At 34.5% G+C, this 26,708-nt stretch overlaps 1 protein-coding gene across 1 annotated transcript in view; it reads left to right on the plus strand.

Annotated features, from left to right (window-relative positions):
- ST8SIA1 (ST8 alpha-N-acetyl-neuraminide alpha-2,8-sialyltransferase 1) overlaps window positions 1-26,708 on the plus strand; it is a 121,406-nt gene that overhangs the window by 62,320 nt on the left and 32,378 nt on the right. The window contains exons 4-5 of the mRNA XM_044679068.1: window positions 6,706-6,815; window positions 15,310-15,402. Of these exons, the coding sequence (XP_044535003.1) occupies window positions 6,706-6,815; window positions 15,310-15,402 (203 nt within the window). The remainder of the gene's footprint in view (window positions 1-6,705; window positions 6,816-15,309; window positions 15,403-26,708) is intronic.

Genomic DNA, 26,708 nt, shown 5'->3' on the forward strand with positions numbered 1-26,708 from the left:
CTGTAAAGTGAAGTGGGTAATCTGAGGCCTCTGAATTCCTTCTAGCTCTGTTTTTGAGTATAGATGGCTAATCTCAAGGGAAGCAGGGACCAATGAAGCAATATGTCAGTGGTTAGTGACTGGGCTAAAAGAGATAAAAAAAGACCTGTGCTTCTGCTTTACTTGTATTTCTGCTGGTGGAGAGAATCATATAAGGAAGGAAAGGGTTAATGGGGCAAGACACTCTGGTCTTTTAAACTCTCACATCAAATATTTTCTTTTCTTGGTTGGAACAAGGAGAAATGTTTGGAAAATATACCTTTGATGGAAACTTAGAAGACTGATCTGATTTCAGTTTAAAAAATTCATCCTTGGTAAATGCTTCTCTTGCATTGCTATCTGCAAGCTACCAAACAAAACCGGAGAACTCCTAAACATTAAGCATCTATTGAACAATATAGATTCTCTATGTAATGAATATTTATGTGTTTGAGATTGGATCAGCATGACAAACTTTTAACATTATTCCTTTTTTATCTGTGCTATGTGTTGCAGATGGTGTATATTCATGAAGCTATAGTCAAATTAGATTTGAATGTTAGCTTAGAATTTTTCTCTTTAAGATCCACCCTGTAGTAGGGAGACCAGACTCTTTTTCCTTTGCCCTAGGATAAGTTGCAATTCACGAAATACTGTATGGTCTCTATATTTATTATAGGCTTTGGAATTTCTAAGCCATATTTAAATATGATGCATATAGAGTCTGATCTTCTCCCTATAAAATAAAGATATTTGAGTATTTATAATGTAATCTGGTCTTACTCCTAGAAGATAAGATAAAGATATTTAAGTAATGCTTCTTTATGCTCTAGTTGTAAGAGAAAATGAAGTGCCTTTTTAAAAAAGGGGAGAAGGGCTTCAATTTAAAACAGAATAAAAGGTGCTGAGGAGACAGAAGAGAATAATTATCTTGGTTGGGAAACCAAAAGTTTGTTGTTCTTCAGTACTCTCCCACTCTTCATGACCCTATTTGGTGTTTCCTTCACAAAAATACTAAGTGGTTTGCAATTTCATTCTCCAGCTCATCTTACAGATGAGAAAACTGAAACAAAGAAGGTTAAGTGACTTTCTCAGGGTCACACAGCTAGTAAGTGTCTGAGGTCAGATTTGAACTCAGGAAGATGAGTCTTCCTGACAGTCGACTCAACACTCTATTTACTATGCCACCTACCTTACCCCCAAACAGAAATGTATAATCCTTGCTAGGACTTCTTGCAACTGTGGAACATTCAGTTTAAGGAGAAAGGACTATGCAGAAATTGATTTCCCTTGGGTGCAGGTGTACCGAGAGAAAGGGCAGTATGTCCTTCTGAGTTTCCAGACTGTTCTGCCATGATATAGCCAGTGGTCCGTAAGATTTTAAACCTCAGGAAGTGGAGTAAATAGGACAAAAGAGAGGAACATCAAGGTGATGGGACTGTGGAAATGGTGGTCCAGGGATAAGCAAGGGAGAGAGACAGCTGCATAGTTGTACCATGTGGTGAAGAGACAGTTGAGAATTCTTACATCAGACAAATGTCACAGGAAGGAAGTACCACCACCATAGAAATGGAAACCCTGGAAGAAAGCCCTTTACTATCCCAGGTTTTGCAATAGTGTAGTCTCTTTTTCTCCCAGGGCATATATCCAGAATATGACAGAGGACTTCCTTTAACTTGTTGAATTTAATAACTTCTGTTCCTTTTGGCTGATTTTACAGACACATGTAACACTTCTAGAAGGAATCTAGAGGCTGTTGCTAAGGAGTGTGTTGTCTTGGGCAAGAAACTAAAAACCTTAGGGATATAGGTAATGTTTTAACCTGTTTAAGGCAAAGGTTTCAGAAAAGAGAAGAATATTTAGGAAAAGGACAGCTAGTTAAAGAGATAGTATCTGAAAACAGCCCTTTCAATTTCTAATCCATTGCTTATGTTATAGGATTAATCGGCTTTTGGCTACACATGATGAAAGATGGTAAAATGTATTTTGAGTAATATTAATCTATTCAAAGGACTTTACTGAAAAGAATGGGAAAGGGAAAAATTCTCTAGATAGATGCAATGTTGGAATAAAAGAAATAGAAATTCTAAGAAAATCACAAGAAACAAAATTGAAGAAAGAAGTCGGCAGTAAGATCTTTGATCTTAGGTGATTATATACAACTATACAAAATAAACTTAACAAGAGATCCTAACCCAAAGAGGAAAATTTCATCTCTCACAGGCATAATTGAGGATATATGGAATGAAAATCATGATTGGGTCTGAAAATGTATATCTTATTCAAAAGAAACAAGATTCTTATAAAGTTAGGAGGATTGCACTAAATATCAAGGAGATATACTTTGAGGACATACAGGCAATAGAGAGAATATATGGGGTGGGAAGAATTTGGATAAGCATTAGTGGAGACAGAAATAATGGCCCAATTCCACCTAGCCAGGAGAAATGTAAGCCATATAGATAAAATATAAAGTAGAGGAAGAGTTCAGGAAACATCATATGTTTAGCATGGAGGCATCCAGCCCTTAGGAGAGTTCCAAATGCATAATAAGATACTTAATAAATAAAATTGGGGACAAGTTATTTGTAAATCTTTTGGAGCTCTTTCTCTGACTAAATCAGAATGGACAGTTTCTTGGTTTCCTTATATGATAATTTGACCTTTAAATGGCAGAAAAACCAAAAGGGAAATTGCATTCTCGAACTGATATTCCAGGATTCCCTGATTTTATAACCTGTGATTATAAGGAACTAGTTTCTAGGAAAGAAAGGATGGGAACCTATGATCAACTAATTACATTTTGTCCACAAATGTACATATCTTGGACGAGCATGGAAGATCGGCCAAGAAATGAAGGGGAAGAGGTGGGTAAATTGAATTGGTAAATTGGAAAAATATTGCACTGCTCGCCTTGGTCCCACACTACTTTCTACCAACAAAATACACCTTTTTTAACAACCACATTTTCATAAGTGATACTGTATGATGGTGACTAAAAAGAAACTACAATATCAGAACAATCAACATTACTGGTGGACCAAAAAAAAAAAAAAAAGAAAAAGAAAAGATATGTGGCAGGTACAAATAGGATACTGCATTTTACCAGTGATGACCTTTTGTAAAACTTTGGATAAAAGACAACCTAAACGACATATATTTGAGTGGAAAGAGAGGTTGGCTAGTCATATGATGACAATTGGACAGTCCAAGTATTGTTCTAATATCTTTAAAATATTAAAAGCCTCAAAGGGAGGTCTCTCGCACATTGGATAGCTCCTACATGGAGGATTAGTAGAAAGATACAGACAATCATACAGCATGAAAATACTGAGTCAATGTATCCTTTGAAGTACTAGATTTAAATAACATTCATCTCAGCATCAGTGGCAATTCCCATTTTGCCAATGATTATATTAGCCTGTAAAAATGTATTATTGTCAGACTGAAGTGGGTAATAGCAGAACCAGGCTAAGAACTTATCAAAGAATAATTCAGAGCAACAGAATCATAAAATTAGAAGAAACCATTGAAGTCTTGAAGTCCAATCCCCTATGTAAATAAGAATACTTTCTACAAATTATCCAAGAAGTGGTCATCAAGCAACAGAAAACTCACCACCTCTTGAGACAACTTATTTGGATATCTTTACTTTATAAGAAGCTTTTCCTAGTTTTAAGCATAAATTTGCCTTTGTTGTAGCTTCTATTCTGCTCCTAGTTGTACTTTCTGTTCCTAAGGTGGAACAAGTTCATTCTTCTTCTACAGACAGCTTCTTAAGTACTCAAATTCAGTTGAATTAGATTTTATTAAATTCAACTCACTCTGATAAGGGATGTGACAAAAAAGACCGAAACTTAAGTAGACCCTGCACTTAAGGATACTGCATTATGTTTGATGGAAGCAATAGATAATAATAAATAACATTTAGACAGTATTTACTATGTGCCAGGCACTTGCTAAGTTCCTCAAAAATATTATTTCATTTGATCCTCACAACTACCCTGTAAGGTAGATGCTATTATTATCCCATTATATAGATGAGGAAACTGAGGCAAATAACTTACCCAGGATCACACAGCTAGCTAGCATTTGAGACTGAATTTGAGATTAGTTCTGACTCAGACTGTAAGCCCCATGAAGGCAGGTACTGTCTTTTGCCTCTTTTTTTTGTATCCTAAGGCATATCCCAATGCTTGGCACATATTTAATGTTTAATAATTGTTTATTGAATTGAATAGAGTTGGGTCCAGAAGTGGCACTCCATTCACTAATAAATTAATCTAAGGCATACATAAAGTAGGCTCAGGGTGGCTGAGGAGGGGAGAGCCTAAATTAACAGGGGGAAATCATGAAATGACTCCAGTGGGAATGAGGGACTAAACTGAGTAGTCTGGAAATCCAGGGATTCCAAGAGACTGAGATGAAGAAAGAGGATATTCCAAGCATGAGGGAAAACCTGCCATATCACAGGGTGAGGAGATGGATTGGCATGTGTAAGAAACAGATAAGCTATGTTAGCTAAAATACAGAGTTCAATAAGGGAGAAATAATGTGGAAAAGTATAAAAATATACTTGGGCCCCAGATTGTCAAGGATTTTGTGAGTTTTCATTTATTCCTAGAGGCAACAAGGAGCCCCTAGGAGAGGGCTTGAGAAGGAGAAGGATACTAGAAAAATGATGTTTTCTTTAAAAAAATAGGAAACTTAAAAAGAGAGGTAGATTTTTAGGGAAAAATAGCTTTCATGCCATTGAAATGTCTTCCTTTGCCCAGGAGTTATGTACCAGTGTAGTTTACAATTCTCTTAATGGCATTCTCTCCAAACTCTTTATTGCCCTGGTTGTCTTCCTCTGGATACTCTCTAGCCTTCCATTTTCCTACTAAAAATCCAGCTTTGGAAATTAATTTGATATTCCAGATGTGATCGGATGGGAAGGGTATTAGAGGACCATTAACACCCTAATTCTAGATACTGTGCATCTCTTAAAGCATTTTGCTATTGATCTGTTGACCTGCATCTATATATCAACATTAACTTCAAAAATCATTATTCTTAGTATTTTCTAGAAAGTGCAGATCACTCAGAGCCACAGAATCTCCAACTTGGAAGGCTTGGAGATTTCCAAGAGAATCTCCTAGGACTTCCAACTTATTCTACCTAGTGCTAGGTTAAGGAAGAAATCCTTCTTGTTAAATAATTTTTATAGAAATGTTCAAAGTGTCATTCTCTCTCTGTCTCTGACTCTGTCTCTGTCTTTCTCTCTCTCTATATATATATGTATATATAATCAGTTTTTATAAAATTACAACTTCTGCCCATATTCCCAATACTTCCTTAGGCAGCTAAATGGCACAATAGACAAAGTGTTGAGCTTGGAGTCAGGAAGACTTGAGTTCAAATCCAGCCTCAGACACTTGTTTTCTTGCTTCCTTAATAATTGCATGATAAAATTTCTTAATTGTAGGCTATACTACAAGCCTATTCATCCCAACATAAATATAAGTATAATGTATAATGTTTTGGATTTCTGAAGGTCTTTTGGAGATATCTGAAGTTTTCAAATTAGCTCTTTGGCCTTAGGATTCTTTATAAGAAAATTTCAATATATTTTGAGATTGCATATGAATGAATATTTCTTTACCCAATTAGAGTGAAATATAAATCCTTTTTTGAGTGTAGGTACTAAGATTAATGTCAAGTATTCCCTAAACTGTTCCTACAAAGATTCCTGGGATGAGTTAAGGCTTTCATTATACTGCCTTGAGCATGGGATTGAAGGCAGATTAGGCTTTTGATCTTTCTTTCATTCAAACTATTTTATAAATGTCAAAAATCTGAGAAGAATGACCTTTAGTATATTTTTATAAAGAAAAATGGTTATAAAACCACAATATTTGGATAGGTTATTTAATGTGTGATTTTGATAGTAGTATAACTAGAATCTCAGAGTTCTACCATGAAGGTGTATAGCTAAAAAAAATGGTATACTGAATTTTTTCTTTGTCTAGTCCAATTGGCTTTCTACAAATGGGTAGTTTGCTAGATTGTAAGATAGCTGAAGGAATAAACTAGGTCTCATAAATTATTTTTCCACATCCTTTCATGGTATGACTCAAAAACACTAATTTCACTATATTTAAAATCTTAAGATAGCCTATTTAACTAAAATATGCATTTATAGCAATTTTGTCTATAAAAATACATCTAAGACTTCTATGCTCATAGGACATTTTCTTGCATATTGCAGAGACTGAATGTTTATTGAATGAATGGATGATGAGTCATGCCATATAAATCAGCATGGAGGAAAAAAAGAGAATCCAAGTGAGCCAGCTCCACGTTTAAAGTCTTTAAAACGGTCCTTTGTTTAGCTTTGATTTTTTTTTGTTTTCCCATAGAGCTACTATTTATTTTTCATGATAATTTTAGGCAGGATAATTTATTTCTCAACCTAAAATTTGTTATAGAATTGGTGGGTTTTATATGCTTTGATTTCTAGAAAAAAAGGTTGGTTTGCTCATTTTAAACATTTGAGTCCCATTCCAGCTGTCTTCCTCGCTATATTGTTACTTTATTGAGCTCCATTTCCAATGAAATTCCCCTAGAGGGTCTGTTATAAACAATGAATCTGTTAACTGGTGTGTGTTCTGTTCAGTGAAAACTGCCCTTATTTTCTGTTGCTAGGCTACTCCATTCCAGCTGCCATTGAAGAAGTGCTCAGTGGTGGGAAATGGTGGAATTCTGAAGAAAAGTGTCTGTGGCCGACAAATAGATGAAGCAAATTTTGTCATGCGGTAAGAAAAAAGACTCACACCTGGGTTTCTCCTTTTTTATTTTCTCCTACAAATAAACTCACAGACTCTTAACAGCTATTCACTTGTGGTTAACATGTTTTTTCTTTCTTTTTTAAGGCTACATAGAAGTAAAATTAGGAAAGAAGGAAAGGGAATAAGGGAATATGTCTTTCTTAGCCTTAAGATTCTTGGCACACAATTCAGGATAGAAAATGTTAGGTTAATGTGCCCTTGTTGTAGCCATGAACCAAAAGGGAGAGTGAGGAGCATTTTTCTTTTAGATTATAAAAACTAAACTTGCAAAAAATGATGATGTTTCTGTTTTTTCTTTGAGGGCTTGTCTCTTTTTTCAGTGTCTCCTCATCTTTATTCTTTCTTTAAAAAACATTTTAATGTATTATTTATTATTATATTTTATTATGATTTTATATATCTTTATACATTTTGTCAATTATATTTTATTGTAATATTGTTAATTTATTTTTAACACTCTTTTCTTTTAAAAATTTGTTTCAAATTCTCTTCCTCCTCCCCACCTTTCCCCCATCTACTTAGAAAACAAGCAATATGATATCAATTATACATGTGAAGTCATGCAAAACATATTTCCATATTAGTCATTTTCAAAAAACTAAGAAAAAACGAGATGAGAAAATTATAATTCCATTTGCACTCAGAATTCATCAGTTCTCTCTCTGGAGGTGGGTAGCATTTTTTCATCATGAGTCATTTGGAATTGTCTTGAATCATTGGATTGATCAGAGTAGCCAAGTCTTTCATAGTTGATCATCACTGCAACATTGCTGTTATTGTGCACAATGATAACCCTTTCTTTTCACTTCACCTTGCATTACTTTGTATAGGGCTTGCCATGTTCTTTTGAAACTCACAATCACATGCCATAACTTGTTCAGCCATTCTCCAATTAATGAGCATTCCTTGATTTCCAATTCTTTGTCACCACAAAAAGAGCTCCTACAAACATTTTTGCTCATATAGGTCCTTTTTTTTTTAATACCTTTGAGATACAGACCTAGTCCAGCTAGAGTTTTATAGCCTTTTGGGCATAGTTTCAAGCTCTCAAAACATTCTCTAGAATGGTTAGACTAGTTTGCTGTTCCACCAGCAGTTCATTAGTTTACTGAATTTTTCCTTATGCCCTCTATCATTTGTCAGTTCTGCTAGGTGTGAAGTGGTATTCCAGAGTTGTTTTAATTTACTTTTCTCTAGCCAATAATGATTTATAGCATTTTTATATGACTATAAATAACTTTGATTTCTTCTTCTGAAGAAATGTTTATGTCCTTTGGCCTTTTATCAATTGATTTTTGTTTGTCTTATTTTAATAAATTATTTTAATTTTTAATATTTTAATTTTAATAAATTTGACTCAGTTCTATACTCAGTATCTATTTGATAAATGAGGCCTTTATCAGAGAAACTTGCTGTGAATAAACTTGGTGTTACCACATTGTCTATGGTCCTTTTTAGCCTAACATAGTTTCCCTATAATTTGATCTATTTTTGCTTTTACTTTGTCTGAGATCATGATTGCTATCCTTGCTTTTCTTACTCCAGCTGGATCAGATTAGATAATACTCTAGCCCTTTATTTTAACTCTGTGTGTATCTTTCTTTTTCAAGAGTGTTTTTTGTAAACAACATATTGTTGGATTCTGTTTTCTAATTCATTCTATCTGCTTCCATTTTATTTGTGATCTCATCCCATTCATGTTTATAGAGTTTTGATTATTATATCTTTCCCTACATCCCATTTTCTCCCATTTCTCTCTCTGTGCTCTCTCTATGTCTTTCTCTGTTTCTCTCTTTGCCTCTATCTCTTTCTCTCTGTCTGTCTGTCTTTTTCTCCTTCTCTCCCTCTCTCCCTTCTTCCCTTCTCTCTCTGTCTTTGTCTCTCTTTTTCCCTCCCTTCCTCTTTGCCTTTCTCTCTCTCTCTCTCTCTCTCTCTCTCTCTCTCTCTCTCTCTCTCTCTCTCTCTCTCTCTCTGTCTCTTTCCCCTCTTGTCCCTCCTTAAAAGTCTCTTTTGCTTACAAGCACTGCTTTCCTTTTTTATTGTCCCTCCCTCTTTTTCTGATCTCCTTTGCCTCATTTCCCTATTGGGATAATTTTATATTTCTATTCACAATTGAGTGTATGCACATATTTTTCTGAGGGCTTGTCTTAACTATGCAAGAATAAAATATTTATTTTTACAGCCTTTTATATTCCCTCTGCATTTTTCAAGTGTCTGCAAATGATAAATCACATAGCATGATGGGGTTTAATTTTAGAATGACTGAGGCCTTTATTTCATTTTTGCACATGCTTGTGTTAATTTAATTTTGGGGACAACCTACAGAGAGATACTGAACTCATGAACTTTGTAAAATATCTCCATGATAGTTTTCATTCCTTATTCAATTCAAATATAAGTTACTTTTGTAAGTAATATAAATTATATAACCTTATGTAATAGATGCATATATTATATACATTTATAATGTATGTGTACTTATCTCCCCTTCCTTTCCAAAAGAATATAAGCTTTTTGAGGATAATTGTAAAGAAAAAAAGCCTGGAAGAACAAATCTTCTGAGTATTGGTTTTAATGTTTGAAAGCCATACAAAGTCAATGGATCTGTAGTTTGGTCTCACTCAATTTGGTCTAAGATCCCCAGCATCAGCATTAACACATTTTTATAGGCAAAAAGAGGAACAAAACTAGAGATTATATTAAAGATCACAACAACAAACTGAGAAATGGGGCCTTCTGGGGGGATTTCCAGTATTGAGAATTTGTAACTTTCATAACAGAGCAGGTAGAACTGTTGCCAATGCTAACATTGTACCAGATTAGAACATATATCCATCATGTGGCTATATTTTGAAAGGGGGTTTTGATAGCTTCCTGGAAAAGAGAATCTAAATTTTCAATGGAGCAGGAAATCTCCACCCCCCTGGACAGTTTGCAGTTTATAAAAGAAAGAAGGGAAAGAAGGGGATTTTAGAAGGGAGGAGATGAGACTACAAACTCAAAGTGAAATTCAAGTTGTTGACATCAGGGAATCTTGACAGCCAGCAGTTCTGATTTTTAAAATGTCTAATGTGATTACTTTCTTACATGAGTATAAATGATTAGCTTACTCTTAATCCTGAATATTAGAGTTGATTCAACTCGGCTATCAAACCTACTAATAGTTAGGATTATCTCTTACTATATAATCAGATCGATCAATAACAGTTTGAGTTTAATAATTACACTTCTCAATTAATATTAGTTCCTAATCAGTGATCAAATTTATCACAAAACTGGTTCCCTTTTGTTTTTACATCTCCAGTTATTATATTATACATTATGTATCTTTTTATATGTTGCATATATATTATCTCTCTATTATATTCCCAATTAAAGTTGCAGAAAAGGTACCAACATGCCTTGACAGAGGATGCTTCCTCACTCAGAAGTTTCATATACCAAAGAAATCACTGTCTAGTCTCTAAAGCAATCCTAGGTTAAATAGAAATGCCATATATTATAAGCTTAAGACTATACATTAAACTTAATATGACGGAATGAGAGAGAAGGCACTCCAAAATAAAACTGATTTCTTATGGACAATATAACAAGGCATGCAAACACTAATACAGGACAGACATCAAATACAAGGAATGAATTTGTCCTTTTGTGATAATTAGATTAAGTCTACACTGCCCATCGTTAGTTTTTCCCCCCTTACACTTTGGGAGGAAAAATGACCATAAAAAATCCCCATCTTTGTTCTTAAACATTCCATCAGCAGGGAGAGAAAATAAACCCGTGCTAATTCATACCAATAACTGCCTTCCTCTTTTCTGAGATGTGAATTCTGAATTTATATGAGCAGACTCTTCTAAAATGAAAGGGATCTCACTAGATAATAAGCACTTTGGAGATTTCAACACTTCCTACAATGCTCATTATTGTATTCTGCCCACAATATGCTCATGTTTATTGACCGGATGGAACTTCCAAGCTCAGAACAGAGAGAGCAATTTAGAGATCATAATGTCAAAGAGGAGATGAAAGCAAAAGCCAGATGATGGCCAAACAAGGCAAAAAGTTTCCATCCCATATGCTGGCACAATTGTGAGGAGATAAACCGAAGAAAGGATCCAGATGAGAATGACAGAATCACATAAATCAACTCAGAAATTGGAGGTGGTTAACAGAGTGGATTTATAATTTCTCCATCTTTGAATCCCATGGAAATAAAAGTACTGATCATGGTAAACTCAAGATACAAATAAATTAATCACTTGTGTTTATATATAATAGAATCAGGACATGTAGGTGAGAAGGATTAATTTTTGCAATACATCATCAAGAGAAACCTTAAGGCATATTATGGACTCCTGTGGATTTTCCTAATTCTTTAGGAATTTAAAATACTTATATTTTTCTACTGGAGGCAAACTCACATAAGAGTTAGTGCATGAGGTGAAAAACCTAATCCTTTTCCAAGGCAGTGCCATTTGCCTGGGTTGAGTGTGCAATCTTAAGGTCTCTGGTAGCCTCATATTACTTCTAGGATCAAAAATACATTTTTCTATTTAACACATTATGCCCCTTCACAGACTCTTCAGTCCAGTCAAATTGACCTTTTTATGGCTCTTCAAACACAACATCCTACCTCTCATCTCAGGGTCTTTGCATAGTCTGGCCCCCATGGATATTTTCTCCCTCTTCCTCAGCCTTTTCTCCTTTCTTTTCCTCTTCCTCCAGCCACTCTTCTTTATTTTCCTTCTTCTTTTCCTTATCTCTATCTCTTGCAATTTTTGTTTTCTTTTAGGTCTCAGCCACAGTATCACTTTCTACATAAACCATTTCCTCTTCTCCTCCTACCCGAGCTGCTAATGCTTCCCCTCATGTATCCTTTATTTATTTTGTAAATATACATACACACAAATGCATGGGGGGCACATTTTGCTTCATGGAGTTGAGACCAAGCTGAGCTACAGATGGCAATGGCTAGCTAGAAATATATAAATATATTGTCCATCCCTCCAAAAACATGCTGTCTACCTTCTTCTTTAGGGCAGGGTTTTTATTACACTTTGGTATTTTTATACCAAATACCTACCATAGTGATTAGCATATAATTGGTGTATAATAAATGCTTGTTGATTAATTGAAATTCTTAGGCTTATTTAATAGCTTTTGATCACTGTTTCCCTTAATCTACCTTCCTTCTTATCCCCATCTACTTTTTCTTAACCCCTTTCCCTCCTATTTCCCTGTTGAGTAAAATTTCTGTATCCAGTTGTGTTGTATAGGTACTTTTCCCATCTTGAACTAGTTTAGAAGCGAGTAAGGTTAAAGTATTGTCACTCCTGCACTCCCCTCATTCAGTTATGTGCTCCATTGTATAAACTCTTTCTAGCATGCCTCATTTATGTGAAATAATTTCTCCCATTTTTCCTCTCCTATCTCCAAGTGCATCCCTTTTCCTCACTTTTTCATTTTTCTTTTGATATCATCCCAACATAAAAGATCTACACTCATGTTCTCTAAGTAGACTTCTAACAGCCCTAGTGATGATAAAATTATGAGGGGTTGTATGTATCATCTACCCACATGGAAATGTAAACAGTTTAATTTTGCATAGTCCCTTATGATTTCTGGCTTATGTTTATGCTTCCCTTGAGTCATGTTTAAATGTCACATTTTCTATTCAACTATGGATTTTTCAACAGAAATGCTTGAAAATGCTCAATTTCATTAAATATCCTTTTTTGGTGGGTATGTTGTTCTTAATTGTAATATCAGATTTTCTGCCTTCCAGAATATAATATTCTAAGCTTACCATTCCTTTATGGTCATATCTACTAAGTCTTATGTAATTCTCACTGTGGCTCCACAGTATTATTTCTTTTTGGTTGCTTTTAGTATTTTCTCCTTGACTTGCGAATTCTTGATTTCCGTTTATAGGAGATTTCTTTTTTAGGATTTCTTTCAGGAGTTAACTGATAAATTTTTTCCCAATTTATATGTTGTCCTCAGGCTCTAAGATATCTGAGTGGTTTTCCTGCATAATTTCTTGAAATATGATGTCTAAGCTGTTTTTTGTTCATAGCTTTCAGATAGTCTAATGATTGTCAAATGATTTCTCCTCTATATCACATATCATCCCTATTTCCTATGAGGTATTTCACATTTTCTTTTATTTTTCAATCTTTTGACTTTGCTTTGTCATTTTTTGGAAGTTTCATTGAACCATTAGCTTCTATTTGGCCAATTCTAATTTTTAAGAGTTATTTTTTTCTTCAGATTAATTTTGTACCTTTTTTTTACATTTGTCCATTTGTGTTTTTTTAAGGATTTATTTTATTCAGAATCTTTTCAATTTCTTTTTTACAAAGTTATTTATTTTCTTTTTTCTAATTTTCTTGCACCACACTACCACCACCACCCCACCCATTTTTCTTTTATCCTTATTATTTGGTTTTTAATGTTTTTTTTCCTCCTTAATTATTTTAGTAATTCTTGTTGGGCATGTGTCTAATTTACTTTTTTGTTGTTGAGGCTTTGCTTATAGATGTTTTCAAATTATTGTATTCTTTGAATTTGTGCTTTGATCTTTCTTTTCACCATAATTGCAATTAATGGTTGGGTTCTCCTTTTTAGTTTGCTCATTTTTCATACTTTAAGTTAGTATTGAGTTCAACTTACCTATGAGGAGTTCTTTCTGAGCTTTTATCTTTTTTTGTCCTTTTGCTGCTTTTATAGCTCAATCTAGGAGCCAATAAGTTTTCAGTGCTTTCAAAATTGTGTTATCTAATGAGAGGTCTATTCACTGCCCTCCTTATCTTTGTCTTCTACATATTTATGACCCAGGCTTGGGTCTGTTAGATCATGTATGGCTGATTTTCCCCTGACTGCAGCTGGATTCACTCACTTAGCCTGCTGGAAGGTTCTATAGATTGAGAAAAACTGAACTGCTGATTCCTCATGGTTTTGATCTCTTGTTCTGGTTTATTCCACTACAGTCATATGTATATGGCTAAGAGTTAGAACTGAGTCCCCATTCTGCTCCGGAGTTGAGAGTTATACAGCTATGTTTCTGGAATTTGTTCTTTGCTGCTTACATAGTAAGAGCCTTTGCTTCCTATGGCCATTTGACTGTGACCACTGTTCTCTGCCCTGGGACTGGATAATGAGTGACAGAACTGCCAGATGACACCCCAGTCTCTGTTCATCTCTTTCCATCTAGGTGTTCAGTCCCTTTGCCATTCCTTGCTGCTAGGCTGTTCCATCCTCTCCTGCTGCCCAATAGTCCTTTGTTGCTACATTGTGCTCCTGGTTAGCTCCCACTCCAGTGTCTGTAGAACTCTCTATCTTCCTAAGATGTTCTGGACTAGAAATTCACTCAGTGCAACTTTTTTTTTACTTTCTCCATCAGAATTTAGTCTGGAGTGCTTTCTAGGTTGTGGTAGAAGAACTAAGGCAAAAATGATACCTCTTATTCTGCCATCTTGACTCCTCCTTCAGGCTAAATAAAAAAAAAAGCAATTCAACCTTAGGGGGATAAAAGAACTCTTTGGCTGAATGTATTGATTTAGATATCTGAATTCATCCAGAAAGTCTTAGCTATAACATAATATATCTAGATTTTCTTAGCTATAACAATATATCTAGATTTTTCCAAAAACTTAAGAAAACTAGTTATTTTTTAGTGGAGCCATACTTAGCAAGATTCTTATTTGGCACATGGAAGGTATACTCAGTTTGAGGTAGGAAGATATAAAGTAATTGTGTGGTCTGGGGCAAGCCCCTTGATTTCTTTGGGCCTTGGCTTCATTGCCTATAAAATGAGGATAATAATTTTTGCATTGCCTCTTTCACAGACTAAGAGGAGCAAGATATTTCTAACACACTATATGAACATCAATTATTATCATTATGATCGGTCAAGAAAAGTCAAAACCTGCCTTGAAAATAGAAAAAAAATTACTGGAGCTACATGGTACATGGAATAATTTCTACCAATGTATATCAGCATTTACTCTGCAACTTATACTCTTAGACTATACCTGGATCATTGAGAGGTTAAATGATTTGTCCAAAGTCACTTAGCTAGTATGTGTTAAAGGTCTGAGTTGAACTCACATCTTGCTAACTGCATGATTAGCATTCTAGTCATAATGTAATATAATTAGTATTATATAATAATAAAATATGATATATAATTCAATATAATATGATAATTTAAAATAATAAACATGCTTATTATTCTTATTTTTATGGTTTAGTATGTGCCAGCCAGAGGTTTACATGACTTTCCCAGGGTCACACAGCTAAGTCATCTCAGGCTGAATTTGAACTCGTGTTCCTGACTTCAGGCATTTCTAACCACCTACCTGCCTCTTTAATGACTATACCATTTGGCTTTTCAATGATGTTTTTAGAATTTTAAAATATGGAAATTATGCTGAAATTTGTATTCCTGTTCTTGTAGATGCAATCTTCCTCCTCTGTCGAGTGAATACAACAAAGATGTTGGATCCAAAACCCATTTGGTGACAGCTAATCCCAGCATAATCCGTAAAAGGTAAGATAATGTTTCTTCCATTTCCAAGTTAACTGAAAAAGAAGACTTTATGCTTGTAGGACCTTGGGTAATAATAAACATAAATTACAGTTTGGGAAATAAAAAACAACATAGGACTTGACAGGTCAAGAAAATCTGAGAGAAGCACATCCATTAGACCAGTGCCTAGAAAAGCAATCAGTAGTTTCTGCTGCCTCAGAGAGAATAAGAATGACATAGAGATCTGCTTTTTGCTTGAGTAAGCAGTATCAAGTTTTGTTTATTCATTCGTCCCGTTTCATTAATTAACAAAAAAATTAAGAACCACAAAGTAACCAGGCAAAATGGATCTACTGAAAGTCTTCCATTCAGTTTTTTTGAAGATGTAGAAATCACCATAGAGCCTAACTCAGCCTAATGTATTCCAAAGATTTTGTCTAATGTAGATTTTATGGGTTCTAGGTAGTGGGTCTCTAAGAGAGAAAGCTTTTCGGGAAGTCAGAGTTATCTCTCTAAGGGTTGTTTATTTAGAAAATTCACTTGAGAACTGTGGATAGAATATCAGTAATTGTTTTCCTAAGTACCCAGTGATTTCTCACTAGAGGAAATTCTCTCCCAATAGAGATTTTTTTTCCCCTATAACACATGTCTATTCTGCCAGGAAATGCATCCAAATTAGGGTTCCGTATGCTAACGGGGATTTCTACTTTTGGTGAACTACCAAAGCTCTGCAGCTGCCACCACAATTGTAAATATATCTCTCATTTGCATAATGACTTTGAAACAAAGTTAACAGAGTAACATAAAAACATTAATAACTGTCACATACTGGTTAATACAAAAGTGATAATGGCCTTTTGTATTTTGTTTCTGTCAGTTGAAGATAGATGGCACATTTTCTTTGTAATTTGGTATTGTGTAAATATGACAGGGAAAAATAATAATTACATTATCCTATGTAATATTTTCCATAGGAAAGAATAGTTGTAGGTCTCTGGATTATTTCCATGCTACACTTCCATTTATATGGGTAAATAAAGGGGGAAATTATAAACTAATCTTTGTTTTCTGGATGTACAAACTGAGATACCATAAGGAAAGAAAAATGTAAAATCCAACCATTTCAGCTTGGATTTGTTGACCTCCATGATTAGTTCCCATTTACCTTTTCAATCTCACCTAAAATCATAGGCTATAGGAGTGTAGGATCATAGATTTGGAGCTGGAAGGGGCTTTGGAGATCATCCCCATCATTTTATCATTGAGCACCCTGAGGACCAGAATGAAAGGTTAAGTAATTTGACCAAAATCACACATCTAGCAAGGCAGGGTTTGACTCTTAAGTCTTCCTTATTTGAGGTCAAATGCTCTATTCACAATTGATTTTTAAAAGTAGAAATAATCTTAGCTCCGTGATTTTACCAATGAGGAAACTGAGACCCACAGAGGTCAAATAATTTCCTCAATGTCATATGCCTTGTAAGTGGAAGAGTTGGACTAAACCCCAGGCCAGGGTTCTTTCAAAGTTTGTATGTCGTCTCTACTCCATGGTTTAGGTTACTTGGTCCTCAGTTTAAACAAATCAGGTTCAATCTTGGAGGCAGCTCACCCCAAAATTATTCTCCTTGGCTCAATCTTGCCCTTTTCAGAATTTCCACTGGAAAATATCCGAATATACTTTTATGTAGACAGATGGGGGTTAAAGGGTCCTCCAATATAAAAGACTAAATTAACAATATCAGGTATAGGACAGCCTATTTATTTCACCCTACAGGGGATGCAGAACACACAAAGGATTCACAGTATTTACTTAAGCAAATGATAAAATTCTTCCTCTTATCTGGTGAGTTCCATCTACCTCTAAAATGTATATAGTCCTCCTGACACATCATTAGGACTTGGATTTCCCTCCCTTGACAGGCCAGTGAGTCACAGCCTCACCCCAGAGGCATATGTGGGCATCTTGCCTTATGATCCTATCCTAAAGCCTTGGATTTCCTCCAGAAAGAAGAGGAATTTGTGGTTATTTAAAAGACATCTCCGTTTCAGGTCTGTGTGTCATAGTAATTCATGGAAATAGCATAGGGCAACGTCTAAGCACTTTGTTCTCTCATACTGTCATATTAATTTGTATTCTTTTGTACTCTGATTTTTTTTTTTTTACAAAGGAAGTTTGGGTTCAGCCATTCCCATGCTTGGCCATAGCATCCTCCTCTCCATGGCTACCATCTCATGGGCTAAGGGAATATGGCATTGTTCTCCAAAACTTGAGGCCAGAAATTGGGGTCCAGGAACTCACCTCTCAGGTCTCATGGATGAGTACGTGTCTATAATTTTCATGTGCTTCTACCCCAAGGCAGTCATCAGAGGCTCTTAAGAATGTGTGAAATATATGGAAATTTTTCTCCTTGCTATCCCAACCAGGTCCAATGTGGTCTGTTGCTCTTTGGTCTTTTCTTTGAAAAGAAAAAAGGCAAAATGGCCAAAATAGGTTCAAGTCTGCTCTGATTCAGCTTTTAAATAAGTCCAACACAACAAATTTTCTTAGGCTCACAATAGTCTGAATATTGAATCAATTTGTCTTCAGTCACTCCACAACAGCTCAAATAAATCAGTCCCATCTCTAATCCATAACCCTTAAAGTCATATCTTTAATTAGACCCCAATGAGGATATCTCTCCTTCAGGGGACATGTTAGTGGGTTTGCCTGTATCTTCTACTAGAGATGCTATCAGAAAGAAAGACTTGGGGCAGCTGGGTAGCTCAGTGGAGTGAGAGTCGGGCCTAGAGACAGGAGGCCCTAGGTTCAAATCTGGCCTTAGCCACTTCCCAGCTGTGTGACCCTGGGCAAGTCACTTGATCCCCATTGCCCACCCTTACCAATCTTCCACCTATGAGACAATACACCGAAGTACAAGGGTTTAAAAAAAAAAAGAAAGAAAGACTTACTGTCCTATTAATAGCTCATCAATTTTGTCAGAGCCCCCACATTTTCATTTTCCATTTTCCCTTTCACATATTCTATAGTGTAGCCAAATCAGGCTACTTAGTATGCCCTTTCCATAGAAGCCACTTCTACTTTTCTGGGGCGATATTACTTGGAATGCCCTTTTCAATCATAGCCTATTCAATCAGTCAATAAACATTTATTTTTAAGACCCCAGTTCTTTTTATTTATCTTTTAATTTCAATTTTTCCAGATTACATGTTGATACAATTTTCAATATTTATTGTCTGACATTCTACAATCAGTGTTTTCTCTCTCTCCCTCTCAACCCTTCACTCTCCCCAAGAAGTCAGGTAATGTGATGTAAGTTGTATATATATTATCACATGAATCCTATTTCCATATTCATTGTGTTGTGAAACAAGACACATATTGCTTATACCACAGAAAAATTCATGGGGGAAATAAAATGAAAAATGTTATACTTCAGTCTACATTTGGACTCCATCTGTTCCTTGTATGGTGGTAGAAAGACTTTTTTTTTTTTTTTTTTGTCATGAATCCCTTGAAGTTATCTTGGGTCCTTTTACCTTGTTGATAATAGTGAAGTCATTCACAGTTGATCATCATGCACTATTATTGTTTCTGTGTATGACATTCTTCTGGTTCTGCTCACTTCACTTTTCATCAATTCATATAAGTCTTTCCAGGATTTTTTGGTGATCATCTTGCTTGTCATTTCTTATGGTCCAGTAACATTCCCTTATATTCATATACCACAACTTGTTCAGCCATCCCCTAATTGATGGACATCCCTTCCATTTCCAATTCTTTGCCATCACAAAAAGAGCAGCTATAAATATTTTTTGCATAAGTAGGTCATTTTCCTGTGTCTTTAATCTCTTTGGAATACAGAATTATCAGTGGTATCACTGGATCAAAGTTTGAATGCCCTTTGGGCATGGTTCCAAGTTGTTCTCCACAGTGGTTGCATCAGTACACAGTGCCACCAATAGGGTATTAGCATCTTTGTATGAATCTCTTATAACCTGTTTTTGTACTTTTTTTCCCTTATAAAATTTTATATTATAGGTATTTGTGTGCCTCGCTTAGTTTCCCTACTAAAGGATAAATTTCTTGAGGTCAAAGACTGTGTCTTTATTGTGACCTTTGAAACAGTGGAATTCATATATGTGTATATATAAAATTATAAATAATAAAATATAACATGTTATTTTAATATCGATTATATATTATGCTAATTATTTTATATATTATGTTATGATGTGTTATGATATTAATTATATTATACCCTAATCTTCTGTTTTAGAATTGAAACTAATTATCAGTTCCAAGGCTGAAGAGTGGTAAGGACTAAGCGATTGGGTTTAAGTTCCTTGCATGCAGCTAAGAAATGTCTGAGATCAGATTCGAACCTGGGACCTCCCCTCTTTAGACCTGGCTCTCTATCCTCTGAGATACCTAGTTGCTCTACTTAATAAGATATTTGTTGAAAGAATAAAGGAATGCTTGGATTTAGATCTTCATGTCCCTGAGTTTCTATTTTTAATGAGTGAATTATTCTGTCTTCTCATTCATAAAGTATTTATGCTCAAATACTGCTTTGAAGTAAACTTTGATAGAAGATGGTTTTCAGTGGAATTGCATGCGGAAGGTCAGGTAAGAGTTGTGCGTGACATAAGAGTGTCAAGTGAATAAAGAGGTGACAGGCAAATGCCTAAAACTGAAAAGCAGTTGAAATTCCGCTGTCTACCTCCAGGTATAAGTCCCCTCCCATACTTATGCTGCCTTCTGGCTACCCAGAAATCCTGCTGAATCCCAACTTTATCCAAAATCACCTTTCCTTTTTCTTTCCACTAAAATCAAAACTCTCACTCAGTGAGCTCATTTTTCACCAGGAAGAAAGGAATATGATCGTAGCCAAAATTCATGCTGTAAGGTGACTGACAGAAGATTAACCCATTCAGTGGGTTATTTTTCACTTTAAAGGAAGAAATTATTAATTCAAATCAATCTCTAATTATTAAAAAATAGTAGGCTAGCCTCAGACACTTCCTAGCTATGTGACCCTGGGCAAGTCACTAAACCTCAGTAGTCTAGCCCTTACTGCTCTTCTGCCTTTGAACTAATACCTAGTAAGACAAAAGATAAGGGTTTAAAAAATAATCTATCATTTTTATTGGTTGCTGTCAGGACAACAATCTGGAATCTCACTGCTAAAAGATTAGTGACTCTTATTCTAAAACACATACTTTAGAAATGATACAACTACTCCATTTTCATACTCATTTAAATCCTGTTTTCTCTAGAGGCATTTCAGAGACCTTTGTGAACCTGAAATAACCTTCACAGGAGGTGAAGAAACATATTTCATCTGAGATCCCTTTTTAACCTTTTTTATTTTTTTTAACTTCAAAGATATTTCTCTGCCTGAAGTTAGGGCACTTTTCTCTTGCCTAAGTGCCCCCCCAAATAGAATTCCAGAAAACATTTCTAATGACTATTTTTGGGGGAGGGTGTGAAGTGGGGTACTTCATAAAGCGAGTCCGGATACCCAAAAGTTCAGTGATTAGATCTGGTGTTTATTTATCAATCTATCGATTAATAAATGCATTTACTGGCCAGGGCAGGCTTTCCTAGTGGAAGCTGCCCTGAACTGAAGTTACAACTTTTTATAGGGTTACATATGTGCAAAATGTAAAGCAAGCTTATACAATGTCAAAAATAACTGATATATTGCTTTAAATCATACCATTAAGGAGAGATAACCTTAATGACTGGGGCAGAATGACCAGAGCAAGCGAGCCTTATCGTACAGAAGTCAGATGTGCCGTTAGCCTGGCGTACAGGACATTCCATTATCTATCTTATCCTATACTGGATTTATCTCTTCCTTGTTTTTAAGGGGTCTTCCTCTGGGGTACATTGACCATATGTTGCTTTGGGTTCTGGTCTCTGAGCAGACACTTTCCTCTGAGAAAGCACATTCCTGGTGTTTGTTTTGTACAAGGAAAAGCAGGTTTTCTGATGAATACCTTAACCAATGGATCCAGGGACTTCGTTTTATTTCACTTCAGGTGTACCATCATCATTGCACTTTCTTGTTCACCTACAAACGGGTAACATGTGTGGCCCCTGCAGAGTTGCAAATTTGCTGCTACTTTGGGTCAGGATCTCATACTGTGGAGATTAGGGCATAAAAAAAAGATTTCAGGATTTGGAGTCAGAGAATTTGGGTTGAATCTTGGCTCTGTTCCTTACTACTTGTGTTTCTTTGGGCAAGTCTCCTTATTGCCTTAGCCACGTCTCTAAAATGATATAGAAGGTGCTAAATCTATGTTCTTGTGACATCCCGATGATTTGGTTTAGATTAATTAAAAATAGCAGGCTTTTGGCAAATGTATGCCAAAGTTTGTCTTTAGAGTACTATCTTTTTCTGCATTTAATATTTTTTCCTTCTCCATTCCAAAGACCTGAGCCTTCTGTGCCCCAGTTCCTTTCCCTCTATACTTGTCTGCTGAAGCTTGCTCACCCTCAGCAGCAACTCCAGTTCCTGTGGGATCCATATTGCTGAGAGGGGTTCAAATATGTCCACTATGGAATTCTGTGCTGCAGCTTGAACCCCTCTCAGCAATATGGATCCCACATTCCTCATCTCTTGTATTTCCTCTCCCTTAAAAAATTTTAGGATAAAAAAATTAGAGAAGGGCTCTTAGAGATAATTTTTCAAATGAGATTCAGGAAAATTATATGACTACTTCATCATCATCATTGTGGGGATTTATATAGCACTATAATGTTTGCAAAGTGCTTTACATCTAATATTTTATTCACAACAACCTTGTGAGGTAGGTACTAGGTTCATTATTATTGCCATTTTATCGATGAAAAAGTGGACACTCAAAAAATGCAAGCCTCTAAGTCCATTAAACATATATTTTTTTTATTGTATTCCACTATCATGAGTCTTTTCCCTATCTCTTTCCAGGGTAGTAATTCTCAATTTTGATAACTTATAGAAAAGACAGATTCCACCTTAAGGAGTTTACTTAATAAGGAAAGACAGAGTATAAGGGACAGAAGGTAAATTAAGTTGCACTCTTTTATTTAAAGAGAGATATGGATTTTTTTAAAGCAGAATATTAAATTTTTCCATTATTTTTCCTTTAGCTTTCCCCACTCAATTTTTATAGACAAGGTAAGGGAGAAAGTTTAAAAGAACAGTGAAAAGAAAAGGATGAATGCTGTCCTGATACAAAGATCAATATATCCAGCTGTTGATTTTGATATTGTCTGGCCCTGAAACTTTTTATTCCAAATCTAAAGAAAGAAGAGAAATGGCTTTATTTATGACTAATCTATTTCTAGTTGTTTTTAGAATGATATTCTTAAATATTCTTAAACATTTCCCAATTATGTTTAAAAGAATTTTTAACAATCATTTACAAAATGTTGAGTTCCAAATTATTTCCCTCCCTTCCTCCCACTTTTCCTTCTTCTTTGAGAAGGCAAATACTTTGATTTGATTTATTAGAATTGAAAGAAGTATTTGTTCCATGACAGAAGAGCAGTAAGGGTTGGCCAATTGGGTTAAGTAACTTGTCTAGTTACACATCTCAGAAGTGTCTGAGGTCAAATTTGAATCCAGGTCTTTCCAACTTCAGGCCTGACACTCCATCCATTGAGTCATCTAGCTGGTCCCATTGATATTCTTGGACCTCTGTTCCTCCAGATGAATTTTGCTACTATTTTTTTCTAGCAGTATGAAATAATAATTGTTAGTTTGATTAGCATGACATTGAATAAGTAAATTAACTTAGATAAAATTATGATTTCCATCACATTGGCTCAGCCCACCAAGGAGTAATCAATATTTCTCCAGTTGCCCAGATCAGTCTTTACTTGTTTAAAAAGTGTTTCAGATTGTATTCATATAGTCCCTTGGTTTGTCTTGGCTGGCAGACTCCCATGTTTTTTATATTGTCTGTAATTATTTTAAATAGAATTTCTTTTCCTGCCTCTTGCTGCTGTGTTTTACTTGTAATATATAGAAATAATGATGGTTTATGTGGTTTTATTTCACATTCTGTAACTTTGCTGAAGTTATTAATTCTTTCAAGCAGTTATTTAGTTGATTCACAAGGATTCTCTAGGTATAACATTGCATCATCTGCAAAGAGTGATAGTTTCCTCACTGCTCATTCCAATTCCTTCAACTTCTTTCTCCTGTTCCACTGCCATAGTGAGCATCTTTAGTACAATACTGAATAACAGTGGTGATAATGAGCATCCTTGCTTCATTTCTAGATGATCCCACTGGGTAGTCTTCAAGTTTATACCTATTATACACAATGTTGACTCTTCATTTATGTAGAGTTATTCATCACTTAAAGAAAGATTATATTAATTTCTATGCCATTTAGTGTTTTAATAGGAATGGGTGTGGTATTTTGTCAGAGGCTTTTTCTGTATTAATTTATATAATTACATAATTTTTCTTTTTATTATCAAGATGGTCAATTATGCTGACATTTTCCTAATATTGAATGAGTCCTATGTTCCTGGTATAAATGCAACCTGGTCATTGAATATGATCTTTGTGATATATTGCTACAATGTTCTTGCTAGTAATAAATTCATTATTTTTATGCTTATTTAGATATTTATATATAAACAAATAATATAAAATAAATATATATGAATATATAATATAAATAAAATAATATAAATATTTTTATATCTTACTCTCTGGTTGTAAGATATAGAGCTAGTTTTCCTCAATAATTTCTTGAAATATTATTTCTAAGCTCTTTCTTTGATCATGACTTTCAGGTAATCAAATAATTCTTAAATTATCTCTCCTCAATCTATGTCCCAGGTTAGTTGTTTTTCCAATGAGTTATTTCACATTTTCTTCAATTTTTTCATTCTTTTGACTTTGTTTTTTTTTTCTCTTGATGTCTCATTTAGTTGTTAGCTTCTATTTGTCTATTTCTAATTTTTATGGAATAATTTTCTTCAGTGAAAACTCTTTTTTCATATTTCCATTCCTATTTTGAAGGTGTTATTTTCTTTAGGAAACTTTTGTGCTTTTTCATAATTTTATTCCTTTGCTTTCACTTCTTTACCTTATTTTTCCTCTGTCATTCTTATTTAATTTTGAAAATAATTTTTAACTTTTTAAAGAATGTGTCCCATTAATATTTTTCTTTGAGGTTTTATGCGTAGACATTTTGACTTTACAACATGTCTTCTTCTGAGTTTGTGTCTTGAGCTTCCCTGTCATCATATATCTTTTTATGGTAAAGTTATTATTATTTTGAGGGGTTTTTTGCTCATTATTCTATTCCATTTTTAAATTTGGAACTTTATGTTAATTCTGGACTGTTTTCCAAGTGTGGGTGCAGGGGCTCTGTCTCTAGCATCAGGCTTTTTTTGACTTTTTTTAGGATTAGTTTTGGGCTTTGGTAAATTTTAGTGCTGTGATACATTATCTTTTTTAGTGTCTGTTTGTTTTTTCTGGGGCAATTTTGTAGATTTGTAGTTGCCCAGTCTTTCAAATATTTGGTATGATTTTTCATTTATCTGTTATCTTATACTATTCCCTTCACACCAAGATTTCTTAGCAGACTTTTACCACCTCATTTGAAATACTGACAATGAACTCAGACATCATATCATGATTTTTTTCCTAAGTTTTTTTCTGAGCAGAGGCCATACATAGGTTGTTAGTCTTTATATCTTCACTTTCTAAGGTTCTAAAGCATAGGTCAAAAAGCAAATGTGACTCTTGCCCAAATATTAGTGGGTATAGAGAAAAACTTGTGAGGTAACTAGAAAATAGTTGATTTTTAAAAAATGTATCCCAAGTGATAGAAGGCTAAAATTTTTGTACTAGATGTTGATGACACTCAATTTAGAGAAAAAAGTCATATCTCCTTGGCAAATTCACATTTCCAAGGAGTTTGCCAAATAGGAAGTTCTTTCAGAAATTGATTACTTCCTAGAAAAATCAATTAATTGTTTTCAACAGAAATCTTATTTCAAAGCATTTTAAGAACCTCCATTACCTAGTTTTAATTCTCTGTTTATAAAGGGGGATAAGTCAGTTTTTGATCTAGGGAATATCAAGAATTCTTTGGAAAAGAGGAAAGAATAACCTAAAAATCAGATAATCTTACCTTATTACATATACATATTATTATGAATTAATAGCATGATTTCTTTCAAAGCAGATTGCAGCATTTCCAAATAGGCTATTTCTCAAAATACAAATACTCTGATGTTGGGAACAAAATATACCAATAATGAGAAAAATATGAGATTGAGGTAAAAGTAAAAGACAGCATTTCTGCTTTGGGTTTAGAAATTGTCTAATAACATTTTTAGTAGAATGTTTTTCATATCTCACAAGCTTCATTTTTCAAAATTTTATTTAACCAGGTAATGTAGTCCTTACAAAGGAATTTTGAACTTTCATACTTAAGCTTTTCATAGAGGAGTGTTCATTCCAGGCAATTGTTTTTCCAAATCTTGATTCATATAAAATGAAAAAAATACTATCATTATAAAAAAATTATTACTTCAGTGCTTTGATAGAATTATGATAATGATGTAGATACTTCCTCTAATAATGGAGATTGCAACTCATGTTAATTTTGTCTTATAAATTTTCCCCAGAGAGAGCTCTCTTCTGTGGTCCTTCTTCCTAATCTTGTAACATTTCCTGGAGCATCTTGGCCACCCTTGCCACTTTCTTTTCAAGTACTATATTTTTCTGATTTTATCCATTCCACTTATTTCTTAGGCAATTCTTATTAATAATGTATCACAGACTAAGCCTTCCAGCCATGTATTTTCCTGTTGCCCTTCAGGTGACCCACAGCTTTAATTCATTGGTAACTATGCTACTCCATGATTTGCAGACATACAAAATTATCATTAAAATAATGATCTTTTGTTTCAGAGTGAAGCTTATGGACATTAAAAAGTATTAGGTAGTTTCTGAAAGTAATCTAGTCTTCATCAGTTCTGGGCCCAGATATATATTTTTCACTGTATCTTAGTTATCTATCCAGATACATTTTAGATCCATTTTTTTTCTTGTGTGGTCAAATTCTTAAAAAAATTTTTTTTTAAGTTTATTTAATTAATTAATTTAGAATATTTTCCCATGGTTACATGATTCATGTTCTTTCCCTTTTGTCCCCCAACCCCCTCATAGACAAAGAGCAATTCCACTGGGTTTTACATGTATCATTGAGCAAGACCCATTTCCATATTATTATTTCCACCAGGGTGATTGTTTAGTGTCTACATCCCCACTCATATCCCCATCAAACCATTTGATCAATCTGTT

Source organism: Gracilinanus agilis, chromosome 5 (genome assembly GCF_016433145.1).
Source record: "Gracilinanus agilis isolate LMUSP501 chromosome 5, AgileGrace, whole genome shotgun sequence".
Classification (NCBI taxonomy): Eukaryota; Metazoa; Chordata; class Mammalia; order Didelphimorphia; family Didelphidae; genus Gracilinanus; species Gracilinanus agilis.